The sequence below is a fragment of the Hetaerina americana genome, unplaced genomic scaffold, assembly GCF_022747635.1.
Source record: "Hetaerina americana unplaced genomic scaffold, ioHetAmer1.1.p SCAF_11, whole genome shotgun sequence".
NCBI lineage: Eukaryota > Metazoa > Arthropoda > Insecta > Odonata > Calopterygidae > Hetaerina > Hetaerina americana.
In genome coordinates, this window is record NW_027286181.1 from 31894050 (window position 1) to 31907591 (window position 13542).

A 13542-nucleotide genomic window follows, 5' to 3' on the forward strand; every position below is an offset into this window, starting at 1 on the left:
GATCAAAAAATACAAATATTCTAGATGGAAGAAATATCTTTCAAAAAATTTGGAATTCTGTCTGTAGACAGGCTGTGTAGATATGCCATCATAATAGGAAACCCTTTTTATGACAAATAGTATAGATACAATACCCGATTTAAATAAAAAGGAATTACTATTAAGGGACAATATTTTGTATACAACAAAAAATTTCATACAAATCAAGGTAGAAGAAAATTAGAGGCTACTGTACCCCTAAATTTTCATGAAATACGTAAAGATTTAAGAATATAACAGTCAGTATGATGTGAAAGGGAGAATAAAAGACTGGCTATTATACAGAATGGATTAGGGCTTGGAACAAAACGTGACACAATGTATGCTACTTTATAATTGCAACACTTTAAGCTATCATTTTTGTTTATGTGGCACCCGCTGTCAAGCCACAACTGACTGGTTTAGCAGAACCAGAATGAGTATTCCATTTATAAATTTTTAATTTATACTAATATTGTATATTATGAAGACCATGTCACTATGGTATATGATAAAGAATGTCTGTAAACATATGCTGCATTGATGCTCTGTAATTCTTTGCATATCATATACGATGAAGATTATACTACAATTGTAAACGTGTTAATACGAAAAAATATATAAGAAAAAGAAATGCTTGGCAAGGAATTCTTGCCCTATGGAATCATGGCTTCATTGGCTTTATGAGCGATGATTGAGCTTAATGTGCTTGGATAGCATATTTAGGTTATTCAGCAGTCGATGGCAGTCAACCGCGAGTTTCAAGATTAGAAGATTAAAAACGTTGCAAAACGATAGATCCAGTGCGAACATGGCATGAGGAGGAAAGTGGGAGACCGCTTTGCCCGATTTCGCCAATGGGTGATTCGCATCACTATAGGCATGTGCGGACGATGAATGAAGTGGGGGGGGGCATATTACTCGTCAGCCTTATGTAAATCAGGGAGTCTAGTTCTTCCGCCCTCCTCGACGGGCCCTCACTGCCGTCACTAGTTTGCCATCCGAAGGTGAAGTTGGGATCCGCCTGCACACTCCATCGTCAGTGGTTTCGTGAACGTCATGCGACTAGCACGTCGGGACGTCACTTCTAGAGCGCTTTTCCTCTCAATCTTTAAGACGCGAGCTAATGAAAATGACAATAATTGCAATAAAATAATAATTCCGAACTATTGCATAATCTAGAGCAATGATTTTGAAGCAGATAGGTTACCCCCCCCCCTTACGCTCGTCTTGACAGTAACAAAGTTTGAATTATATAATGGTAGGCAGTTGTGAATTTAGCTAACAAATAGTTTATAAAAGGAGCTGACTAGTGACAAGAGATCTGGGTATGACGAACGTTGGCGAGTTTAACCATGGCTTGGTTTTATTTGGTACTCTATCTACTTTACGAGGCTTTAAATGGACACAGACTGAACACGCCTAAATTATTAATGTTTTAGTTTCGAACTAAAATTGCTGGAATAAAAAAACGAGGATTTAAATACAGCTTTGTTTGATCTGTACCTATTCTCTATTCAATCCAATCTTTCGACGAAGTAAGATGTTTTATTAATTTTCTCGAAATCATAAAAAACATTATGTAGACTCCTGTACCCATCTGATGGTGCTAATCTCTTCTCCGCTTCCTTAGAGATAAAGGGAAGGGATTGTGAATGACTTTTCAAATAAAAATACAATTATTACTATCGTAACTAAATAGCTTTCGACTGATTCATCGGATTTAATCAAAACAAACAAATTCCTTAAGTTGCGATCTCTCCGATGTATTCCAGTCCATTATTAGATACTCAAAATACACTAATTTGAAATAACACCTATAAGTGCAAATGTTTAGTTAAAACTAAACTAAAATCCGTCCATTGAAGTCAAGTTTTTCAAGACGGACTTATACAGCCTTCGCCCTTCTTTTCTGTTTTTATTGTAAAATATTGCAGCAGGAGTGACTCCAAAGTATTTTGAGTTTATTAATTCGACCCATCACTTTCTTATACACGAGCAAAGACGCAGTTTCCCAGTTATTTAATCCCAAACGTTCATTATATTCAAATTCTCACTATCTCTTTTTCTAATCCGTTAAAACCACAGAATGAGAAAAGCAAGGTCAGCATAAAACAGCCATAGATTTTTGCAAGTCATAAATTGACCAAATAATTCAGCTAAATGATTAATTTATTGCATTAGCCAGTGTAATTGCATTCATTATCAAGAGAAATGACAAAAAAATTAAAACCACGACAATGCTCGCTCGCAATTGGTATTTCCCACGAACAAGACCGGATAATAAGTGGCATCGTAACAGTCGTAAAATTAAAAAAACGACAACTACTCCGGAAGTTGATCGTCTCGTTAACTGAAGTCACGTTTTCAACTCGTCTGGCTTTCATTTAAGTAGTAAACTAGTATCTTCCGTCCGGACAAGTTAAACAACATGCGAGATATACCAGTGAAAATTTCAGGAAAATTAAATTATCGATTGCGTCCATAGAAACGCGATGTCCCCGTCTTATCACCTGGACCAAGGAAATTCACAGGTCCATGTGTTCCCACCGATCTCCTAATTCCCACTTCATCAATCGCCAATTACACGAATCGCTATAAGACTTTTCAAACGATGAAAAATCGATAGGACCGCCACGTTCAAGGGGCGTTCCAAGGTGGAAATGGAAAGTAGGGGGGCTAGAGGAAGATCGATCGGTGTAACAAGGTGGTTTCACACGAATCTGGGTTGGGGGGGTTCATAAAGGAGAGAGGAATATGGTGATGGTTGAAATCCGAGTGAAGTTTCATTCCGCAAAGGGCCCTTCATTTTACCCGGGTCCGCGAAAGACCGACCGACCCTGCGCGCCAACATTTTGTTTAACCGAACGGTGAGATCCCAGGCGAGAAGAAATTTCTGGGGACCTTGGGTTAGGTCGGAACCCCTCCAGTCTAGTCTCTCTCTCTCTATACAGGGAATGCCCTTAAAACTCTAGGTCCTGAAAAATCGATCCGTTCTCCGACTCACTGTTCTCTTATACCCAGAGCTTGAGCTCTTCCCTCAGTGAGAGAGGCGGGCGGAGAAATCTGATCTAGGTCCAGCGGCAGCATCCTCCTACGGATGGAAACCTATGAAACTAACTCAGAACTCCCGAATGTTTGATTAACCAACGCAGGCGTCCCTGCGAAACAAAACTTTCATTTTTCCCTCGGACGCTTTGATATAGAAGAGTATTCTCCTCCCGATCGGCCAAATCGTGTACACCTAAATGCGCATCTGTATAGCCCAATAGTACTTTCGACATCATCATCTCCTCTCAATGGGCTGACTCTGGCCCTGACTTTCTCGGAAATCGATCGTTGAACAACGTAGATGCCCCTGAGAATCAACACACACATTGGCGGTTGGAAACCACCTCCCACCTCAAGGGTAGTCGACGATAGTTTCGTCTCAGGACCCTAAGTAGAGAGCGATATAAGAGAGATCTTGACCTTGGGTCTTGATCTAGTCCCTGGCAAGGAGGGAGGACTGTTGGCTACACATGTGCAAGCGATTCTCCTATCGAGGATAGTGTGTAGGGATTAAGTACGTCCGCGCATCACAGGACAGAGTCACAACACCCGAATGCGTGTGTGCTCAGGAAAAGAGACTTCACAAGAGCTGAAGTTTCCCAGGCACAATTTTAAGCACAGCCCTCTAACCATTCTATCTACCGCTCTCTAAATAAGACGACGGGACGAACTGAGAAATGGAAAGTTTTTCTTTAAAGAAAGTAGGTGCCAGACGGCTAGGATGTTCTTTTCCTTTAAAGAAACAAATCACTCTCCGCGCGTCTTTGCAAACTCATTCATATTTTACACGTCAAACGGCCGCGTGGAATGTGATCGCGAAAGCATTTTTCATTAGTGATACTTTTTAAAAAGTTGCTGATTTCAACGTGAGAAGTTAGCGAAATTGTAACTTTTTTACCCTAATAGATGTCATCAAAACCAATTCGAAACGCATTAAAAACGGATTTTTTTATTTGACCAATTATTTTTGAATGCCAATAATCCCGTTGATTTTTTTTTATCAGCCAACTCTGGGATCTACTTCAAGTCACAGCTGTCCTTTAATCAATGGTTAGTAATGGCATGCTAAGTAGAAAAGATTTCAATTTATGATTCACGAATAGGAGAGACGCGCAGACACGTGTGTAGGAATGACAAATTAGGGATGGCACTTCTTTGCGATGCATTAAGAGAAGAATTTCACTTTATAAAGTTAACTAGCGTCAGATTGGATAGGATGCAATGGAAGGCTATTCAATATATACGGAATAATTATCGGATATGATCGCCAGGTGCATAAAGTTTACCCTTCCGCTCTTGAGAGGCGAACCTCAACCTGTTAAGTTGTTGTGCTGGTCGCAAATATTAAGTAAAATCCCGATCATAGTGACAAATTTCACTTTCGTAAATTGGTCGTGCAATTTGGGAGTTGACGAACAACACAAGACTACAGTAATTAACCCATATATAGTTCTGATAGACTTTCGTTTTCCCACAAGAAACATCTTCAGGTTCCTAAATTTAGCTGTCACAAGAGATTGAGTGTTGGGATTAGCCTGGGATGTGAAACATTTTCAATAGCCAAATTCTCCTGCCACTAAATTATTCTGTATATATGGAATATAAAATGGCAGCTATGTGTCGCAAACATAGTCATTTAATCTATATCTTCTCAGAATTAAAAAAAAAGTTTTTAATGAAAAATTGAGCAATATTGAGATAACAATAATGAATGGAAAGAAACTCAATTCTCTACATCCTCCTCAACTCTTTGTTTAAACCTAAATTCTGGACTGTTCTACACCAGAGCAGCACTCAAATTTCCACAAAAAGTTTTAGTAGCTCCTCCATACCAAAAAACAGTTCACCAAAACCAACTAAAAGCTAAAATTAGAACAAATTACCTTAATTGAAGTAGTCATCCATTGTACTCATATATTCCAATGCCACTTCCATGAAACACAAGTGGCTGTCAGCATAAAGGTACAAAATGTAACTATCAAAATCCCTCAGTGGGCATAGAACTTCACCAAATCCATAAGGAACCTTACAGATAGGGTATCCTCCAAGTAAAATATCTTAGTACATCAAAGGCATGGGAAAGTGATTGAAACTTCTGGAAATGGGATATTAAATTAAAAAGACAGCATTATTCATAATATTTTTGTATTTCCACAAACAAAGCAATAACGGCACTTACACACAAGCTGATCAAAGAAAAAATTACTTCGGAAATGCATGTGCACTTGCGGAATGGCATACTGCTCACAATAGTAGCATTGGTCAAAGCTTTGAAAATCTTTCTTGAATGCATAACATTACAAAAAAATTCACTTGCACCATAATTTTATGATTTTTAAAGGGCTTTAAGAGCCAGAAGAACTGCATTTAGTGAGGGTCTATGCAAACACCATGGAAACTGCTACTTAAACAGAAGCATGAGAGGAAAATTTTGACACACTAGAGCAATCACTGGATTAAATCCATCACAATTACAATAGTTGAACACATTATGGCTAAAAGCTTACTCAGTGGAATGTAATGAAGCTGAATATTGTTGTTTGATTACTCTTCCCAATTCCTTGTACGTTTCTGTATAAACTAAGATGGGATAGTTGATATCATAAAATGCCATCAATTATAAACAAGAATCAGAAAATTCAGTACCCATAATACTGAAGTTGTTACGTTTGATAATACTATAATTGCATCCCTGATAAAAAATAACAAAACTGAGTAACATACAGTAAAATGAAACAGCTATCTGGCAATTAATTGCCATGTTCCATTTTCTCCGTAGAATGGAAAAATTCCACCAAGCAATGGTTAAAACAGTGTCAAAACAGAGTAAATTGCAAAATGACAGCCAAATGAGGGAATGTTTCCCGAATTCCAAAAAAATTCATCTTAATATCAAGAAAATGCACTCTTATCAATAGGGCAGAGCAGCTATGCAAGACCAATTATTATTCAACTAAATCTCACTTTTAGGCTTATTAAAAAACCCTATAAACATCAACAAAAATATAAATTCAAGATGTGGAACAGCTTAAGTGTACAAAAATTAAACTCTCCTATTCACATGATTTAAGGAAGGCATACATTTAAATTTCTGATTGTTAGAGTTCTCAAGATACAATAGGTATATTAAAAGCTTAACTTGCACAGAATAGATTAATAGGGAATGACAAAACCTGATAAAAAGGGTAAAAAAATTCTCCAAAATACATCTCTGGGTTCTAACAAGAGATCTGGAATTTGTCAAGGAGTTACGTGGTACATTTATATAAATATTTTCCGCACCCTAACAGATATACACAATGGTTAAGATAAATATAAACAAAATACTGCTCAAGGAACTGAGTACTGGGAAATGCTCAGATTCTTTGGAGATTCACGACTGATAAACAATCCACTAGAATCATAAGTAAATTTAAATACTATCCACTAAATGAGCATGAGATTTTTCCAAGTGTTAGTTCCAAAACTACTGAGAAGTAATTAAATTAACTCGATGCTTAACAGGGTTTCTTCTACTCCTAAAACGACCCATAGCTACTTCTCCTATTTGTGACTGGAAACAACAATTATGGACAAAATTGAAACAAAAAAATGATGACTTGTGAGGAATGAGTGTTCGATTAATGTGTAGGAAGACTATCCACCATTTACAGACTTCCACAATGAAAAAAAATTAAAACTCTTCTATTGGCTACGCTCAAACTTAGACCTGCCCTTTCCATTGACCTCTCATAAAGGTAATAGATGAAGGTGACATCTTCAATGAAGATTCAGGTTTGAAAGTATATTAATAATATACAATACCTAATCCACCTACATCTTTAAGTAAGGCTGTATGCTTCAACCTTAATTTGAAAACCTGACATAAATTAAATTGTCTAGCAATGTAATCACAACTGATTTTCCAGTAACCATACAAAATGTACACTGAGGAATGCTCATGGTAACCACTTACACAAGCAAAGTCAGCATCAAATAACAACAACAATCAACAGCATTAAATGATGAGAAACATTTCCACTAATTTCACCATCTCTCTCATGCTGATTTTCCAGCCTTGGGAAGGATTATTTAGAATTCCATGAAATAATACCCAAGCTTCCAAAAGGTCCTGCTTTTCCTCCATGCCTCCAAGGTCAGCCTGAGGCTCCATTTTAATTAACGGGCATTTTCCATCACTTTAAAGCAATAGCTCTTCTTGACTATATCTTCCAGCCTAATAAAACATGTCCACAAACATACTACATCACAGGCAAGAAACAAAAGAGGTAAAGAAATTGATGGTGAATATATCAATGGAGCAGCTGGTGAGGTAGTGATGACAATGGCAAGGTGGAAAAGGGGTGAAGACAGGCTAAGGTAGTAATGACTGGATTTGAGAGATGGGGCTATGCTCCTTCGGTCGATTATGGGAAAGGCACCCAGCCCAACCCAATTAACACCTCACTCTCCTCCCTTCACCTTCCCAGACGTCGACAGGGCGAGGGAACTGTGAGCGGCCGGAGACGGCGGTACGGCTGAAGCTGTCATATCTGCCGAGGAACCAGAGCATTTCTTCAAACCTCCTTTCCCCGATTTAGTGCTTCCAAGGTAAGCCTTCCTGAAGAACCGGGCAAACAAAACAAAGTAGCTGAAGTACATGGATAGGGACAGCTTGATGTTGAAGTCAGAGATGTGGCAGTCCCTATCGCCGGCCTTCAGCAACTGGTAAGCCCAGATGTTAATTGCACAGCCGGTGACCATTTGGGCGAGTTGGGCACAGGTGATGGCCATTGCCACCCATCGAGGAGGGGGCACTCCCCCTCCGGAAGCACGTATGGCATAGTAAGTGTACATTGCAGAGTGAACAATGTAATTCATTACAATGAACCAGCGAGCTGAAGCAGTGTATTCGGTGTAAGAATACCATGAATAAAGTAGCACTGTCACATGATGGTACCAGTGTAGGAAGATAAGGGGCTGCTTCCGTAGCACAATGAAGACCGTATCTCCTAGCTCTGGAAGTTTGGACAGGACGAACATCCAGGTCCAGAATCCTGATACTTTGTCCTGCTCGATGAAGCTGAAAATGCCAAAATAAGGAATCCATTTCACTCAACTTATTATGTGGGATACACTATAGCTCGTGGATCCGTCAATGCGCAAGAAATTTGGTTATCAATTACTTGCGGATGCATATTTGCATGCCATGCCATGTAAGAACCAGCGTCTCCGATATTTAAACTCCAACCAAGCCAACAGGCATAGTAAAAAATCCCCAATAAACTTGCGGTTAACTTCAATAAATATTTAAAAGGTAACTCAAAAAAAGTATTAGTCGATGTGAACTTTGCATTATAAAACTCATAGACACAAATATACTAAATTACTGACAGAAAGACCACATTCTAAACTGTAAGTGAAAATGTACGAGATTTAATCAATCCATCAATAAATTTTCAAACAAATACGAAAAATATACCACTACATATACCTTATTAAATATATATTTACATGCTTATTTCAGACTAAATTGTTTGAGAAGCTTCGCGGGGACTTATAACGGTAAAAAACAGAATGTGTTCCTTTTACTTCTAGGCACAAGGAAACGAACTGACGTAGGAAAAACTGGAAAATTGAGGTGGGCGGAGGTAGAATGAGAATGACTAATATAGTTAACACTCCTTAGCGAAATACTAGTAACAAAAGCAAAAATACAATGGAAAGTGTGAATTGGGAAATTTTGTGCCGAATAAAAATTTTTAATGAGTGTTGAGCTTTTCAGTTGAAATATGGTTTTATTAACGTTCCAAAATAATGTCTGCGGTGTGGAAAAAATATTCTTAAGACCATATTCCGAACACTTCATGAAGAAGTTAATCGTTATGAAACTATATCAAAAACCGTTAATTTGAAAAATATTTTCGATTGGTTTTGGTGAAAAACCGGTTTGTGCGAGCACAGGGTAAACTTCTGCCATCGAAGCAGAAGGAAAAGTAGAGCAGGCTGCTTTAGGTCGTATGTGCCCTAAAAATTAGTCTGTTTCTGTGGCAAGACGGAAAATAGAGTGGGTTAAATGTATCATAATAACCTCACAGTGGTAACTGATCAATAATTATTTTCATAGAATCAAATAACACTGGACCTAAATCCGCTAAATACCGTGGACAATTAAAATGCACAGAACAACATTCGTGAGGATTACACATTTACGAGGGTACACAGGGATACACATAGCTGGTTGAAATCTAATATCACAAATATACTAAGTAACATAATTCATTTATGTGTTTCGTATAAATGATAAAATATCAATGCCAACTGTGGTTGGGATACTATAAAACTAAAACACATGACAAATAGATTATGCGGTACTGTTCAAATTCTTACCTTGGAATGCATACTGAATGGTAAAATCCATAATTCCTGAGAACATGAATGAATTCCGGAACGGTTCGGCATGCGCCCATTAGACTAAATGCAGCTAAAGCTATATTCCAAACGGCTAAAACACCACGTAATTGAAACCGAGGACGACTTTGCATATAATGCTGCCCACCAAATATAAATATCATGTAGATCCCTACATAATAAAAACCGTACTTCCAATTTTTCGTCATCCATACTCTTGTATCTTGATGAACAAACTCTTCTTCGAAATTGAAAACATAGGAGTAATTGGGCATAGTAACTTCCATGTAATTCATGGCTACAATTTTTTCAGAAAGATTAGGCCTATTTGTAGGGAATGATTAATGACACCGCGGCTATGATCACGCTCTTTACAAGGTGCCGGTAAACGCCAGAATTGGCGCTTTCAAACCTAGGGAAGCGATGAATTATGACATTCAGTTTCCTCTTCAGGCACTTTACTTCAAATATGGGAAAATATCCGCACGATCTCAAAACCACGGGAATTTTTCACTTCTGTCTAAAACACTTTCTGCTGGCGGAAGTTCATCCTCCAACATATGCCAATTGACTGAGGCACACCGCTTCCTTCTTTTCTTATTTAACGCTGTAGTTCAAGACTATCTCATCAGAGGGTGCCGTGATCAATTTTGCGCCGGGAAAATTTCGAAATGCAGTTTTAGAAGACAGAGTTTTTAGTGTATTTACGAGAGTGTCTCATTGAATTGTATGATTTCATTGAGTTCAGCATCAAGAATAGTTTAAATTATGCTTCTTAGTCCTGGATTTAATTCATCTTTCAATACGAAAGCTATTCATATGCTGCAGACTGACGAAAAAAGCATCACTTTCCCAATCGAATCGCATTAAAGGGATTCATAGAAAAAAATAACCTTTAATAGTTTTCCCTAAGATAGTATCCCTCTTTCAGCAAAAGAACTATCATCGTCAGGTGAAGGTAGGCATCTGGCATTGAAATGTTTTCATGAAACCAGAATGTGTGATAGAAATATTTTAGTGGAAATGGATTCAGCTATTTTTAGCCCTTGCATCCAAGTAATGTTTGCCCAATATCCGTGATTCAGCTTACGTTACGGCCAATTCTGCTGATTTCATCATCACCAGAAATCATCAATTGTAGGATAGTCTTTGTTTTGTAATATCCCTAATTATTCTTTTCTCTGCCAACGTGTTCATTCCTTCGTGGTTCCTCTCGCTTACGCCTTCAGTCAATTCCTTCTCGTAATTCGTCCTTAGCCTTCCTCCATAGGTATTCCCTTCCATGCTAGCTTCTGTGAAAATCTTAATGGAGTTATTGTGCTTCTCACTAGCCACGACAGTTGGACTGAAGAAGTGGGAAATATGAATTGATTTGTGAATGTACCCCTCGCTTTGTTTTCTGATTGCGAGTTGTCGTCGAAGAAACGAATACATGACTTTACTTTTTAGTAAGGCTTTCTAATTTTTTTATTGTATGACCTTGGGATTAGCTGTGAGACTTGGATCATATCTTCTGTGACGAAAATAAAAATCACCCGACTACGACTTTTGTGATGAGTATTTTATAGCCTTGAGTATCCATATCTCCATGGCCTAATATCTCAGTTGGCGTATTCATTGTTATGTCAGCGTCTTCCGCGGATTTTCCCTTAGCCCAAGGACTACTTTATAGGTCATTTGGCCAACGAATAGAATATTTGAGTGTTTTAAAATAATATTCAATTGCTTTATAGTCAAAATCCGCGTGGTTGTGAAAATCTCACTCAATCGTACACCATATGGGATTCTACAACACTGTAGTATCCCATAGTAAGCGTTTGTGTCTTAAAGAAACATTAGTCTATCCTCTTTATTCAATTAATAAAATGCGTGACGGTTTGCTAAAAGGACTCTTAGGTGAAGTTTACGAACCTTAAAACTAATAAAAATAAGCTTATCATAATAGGAGATGAGAGATTCCTTTTTTTTATCACCTACCTCTACGGATAGAGTTGAATAATAAACTGAGTCGGGAAACTTATAGTGCGAAAAAAGCGTGGTGGAAGACGAAGTGCAAAACGGAAATTTAACAAAGGGAGGGTGAAATGGGTGCACTGCATAGGACGTTGACAACACTGTCAGAAAGAAAAAAAGGAAAATCCGTGCAAAATAATAAATAATGAGTCATGAAAATTATTAATTGAGCAAGTAAATATTCGAGAGATATAAAAGGGATATACAGAGGAACCGCATATATGGTATAGATATTGGTCAGCAAGCTTAGATATAGAAAAAGTATATGACGTAGATGAGGATGGCTTAGGCCGAGGCATACTTAACGGTCTTAGTTCATCCTATGCCTTAATCTTTAATTTTCCCCTCCATAGTTCCTTCAATTACGATCTTCAATAAACTATCGCTCCTCAGGATCTGTCCATCAATTTGAGAGTGTCCACGAAATGCTTCTCTCTTCTTTCGTACCTATAAACACATCTTCATTTATTTTTCTGTACATCCATTTATTCTCAACATTCTTTTATAACACCACATTTCGATCGCCTCCATTATTCTTTTCCCTGATATTACTATTACCTCCATCCTTCCATCACTTCTATCCGAATCCGCGTATACTTTTGAACGAATCTCTTCCTTGCATCTATGTTAGTGCTATTTGTGACGTGCATATGCTGTTTTTTTAATTATAGAGAGCATTCGAACTATGGTTAATGTGTATATCTTCTCTTCTTATGTCAATTAAAATTAATTGATTAGCATAAAATGATTTACGAATTATTCAATAGCGTGATGGACTCTTGAGTAGAATTTTCAACGCGGCGGAGGTTCCCGGGCTTAGATTCCAGTAATGTGTTTGGGTAATTTCAACTAAACCCAAAGTCATTGATTTCTCCGGTCACCAAAACTTTCTGAAATGACGCAAGTGACATATGAAAATAAGCTGATTCGCCCATTCTTCATGGGTGGATTTCTCTTCTGTAGTACGTTGCCCTTACCTGTTACATCAATCACCTTCTGTTTGAAGCCCGTGGTAGCAATTAGCACAGATGTACAACATACCCTTCACCCCTTCCATTTCGGAATAGGCAGGAGTTATAAAAAGAGTAATTTTAATTTATTTGAGGATTTTACTTCATTATACCAATTTATTTCGCATTTTTCTGTCCTTGCACAATTTTTTCGCCTCCATCACCTTTATATATTGTCCTTTGCATGCTCTTATGCTCCTGAGACTTCTAATACTTCTTGTCGTGAGAGCCTGATCAGTAACATTCAGACATATATTTATCTTGCCAACCACTTCCCCTATAACCAATTATATTCTTTCAAAATTTCGCTTAGTTATTTGACTCTCATCCCCTTTCAACATTACCAAACCAGTGTTTAACACGTTTCTCTCATAGACTCTTGCAATTTGTAAATATCGAATAAATTTCAAAATAAATAGTCAACCGGATTATGACAGTATTTAAATGAACCCATTGACTACAAACCACTGTGCCTTAACTTACTATCTAGCCTTAAATAACATGGCACAGAACATCCTTAAACTCAGTACTACATATTACGAAAACTCATTATTTACCTATCCATACTTTCTACCTCCCCTACTTCTATCTAAAAAGCCTATTCTTCCCCCTTCTTTCTCGGTTTCCCAGCATTCCATCTTTTATTGCCATATTCAGCATACCATTGCTTCCGTATAGCGTATAGGAAAAATATGTATATTATTATTAACATTAGTCTACCGGATATGGTAGACTTTTGATGAACCCTGGCGCTACACGCTGTTGTAGTCTAACGCCCTAATGATACAAATTATCCGTAACCCCATATTGCATACTACAATGACTCCTTTATTTAGCCCTATATACTTTATATCCCTCTTATTTTCATCCAAAATCCCTATTTCTTTCCCCCTCTACTTCATCTTTCCAAAATTCTCTCTTCTACCAGTCTTCAGCATCCCATTTCCTTTCAACATATTCTGCATCCACTTGCCCATCTTCCTTCGAATTTGTCTCAGCAACCCTCTCTCTTCCACTACCATGCCCATAACTACATCTTTCGTTTTCAGTTCAATCAATT

General features: G+C 37.8%; 1 protein-coding gene across 1 annotated transcript; it reads right to left on the reverse strand.

Annotated features, from left to right (window-relative positions):
- Positions 1–5197: 5197 nt before the first annotated feature.
- Positions 5198–10012, reverse strand: Baldspot (elongation of very long chain fatty acids protein baldspot). The gene is made up of 2 exons (XM_071599564.1): positions 9439–10012; positions 5198–8131 (listed from the first exon to the last, which is right to left on the reverse strand). Exons 1-2 carry the CDS (start codon positions 9753–9755, stop codon positions 7513–7515), a joined length of 936 nt encoding a protein of 311 aa, XP_071455665.1. The 5' UTR covers positions 9756–10012; the 3' UTR covers positions 5198–7512.
- Between the last annotated feature and the right edge of the window lie 3530 nt (positions 10013–13542).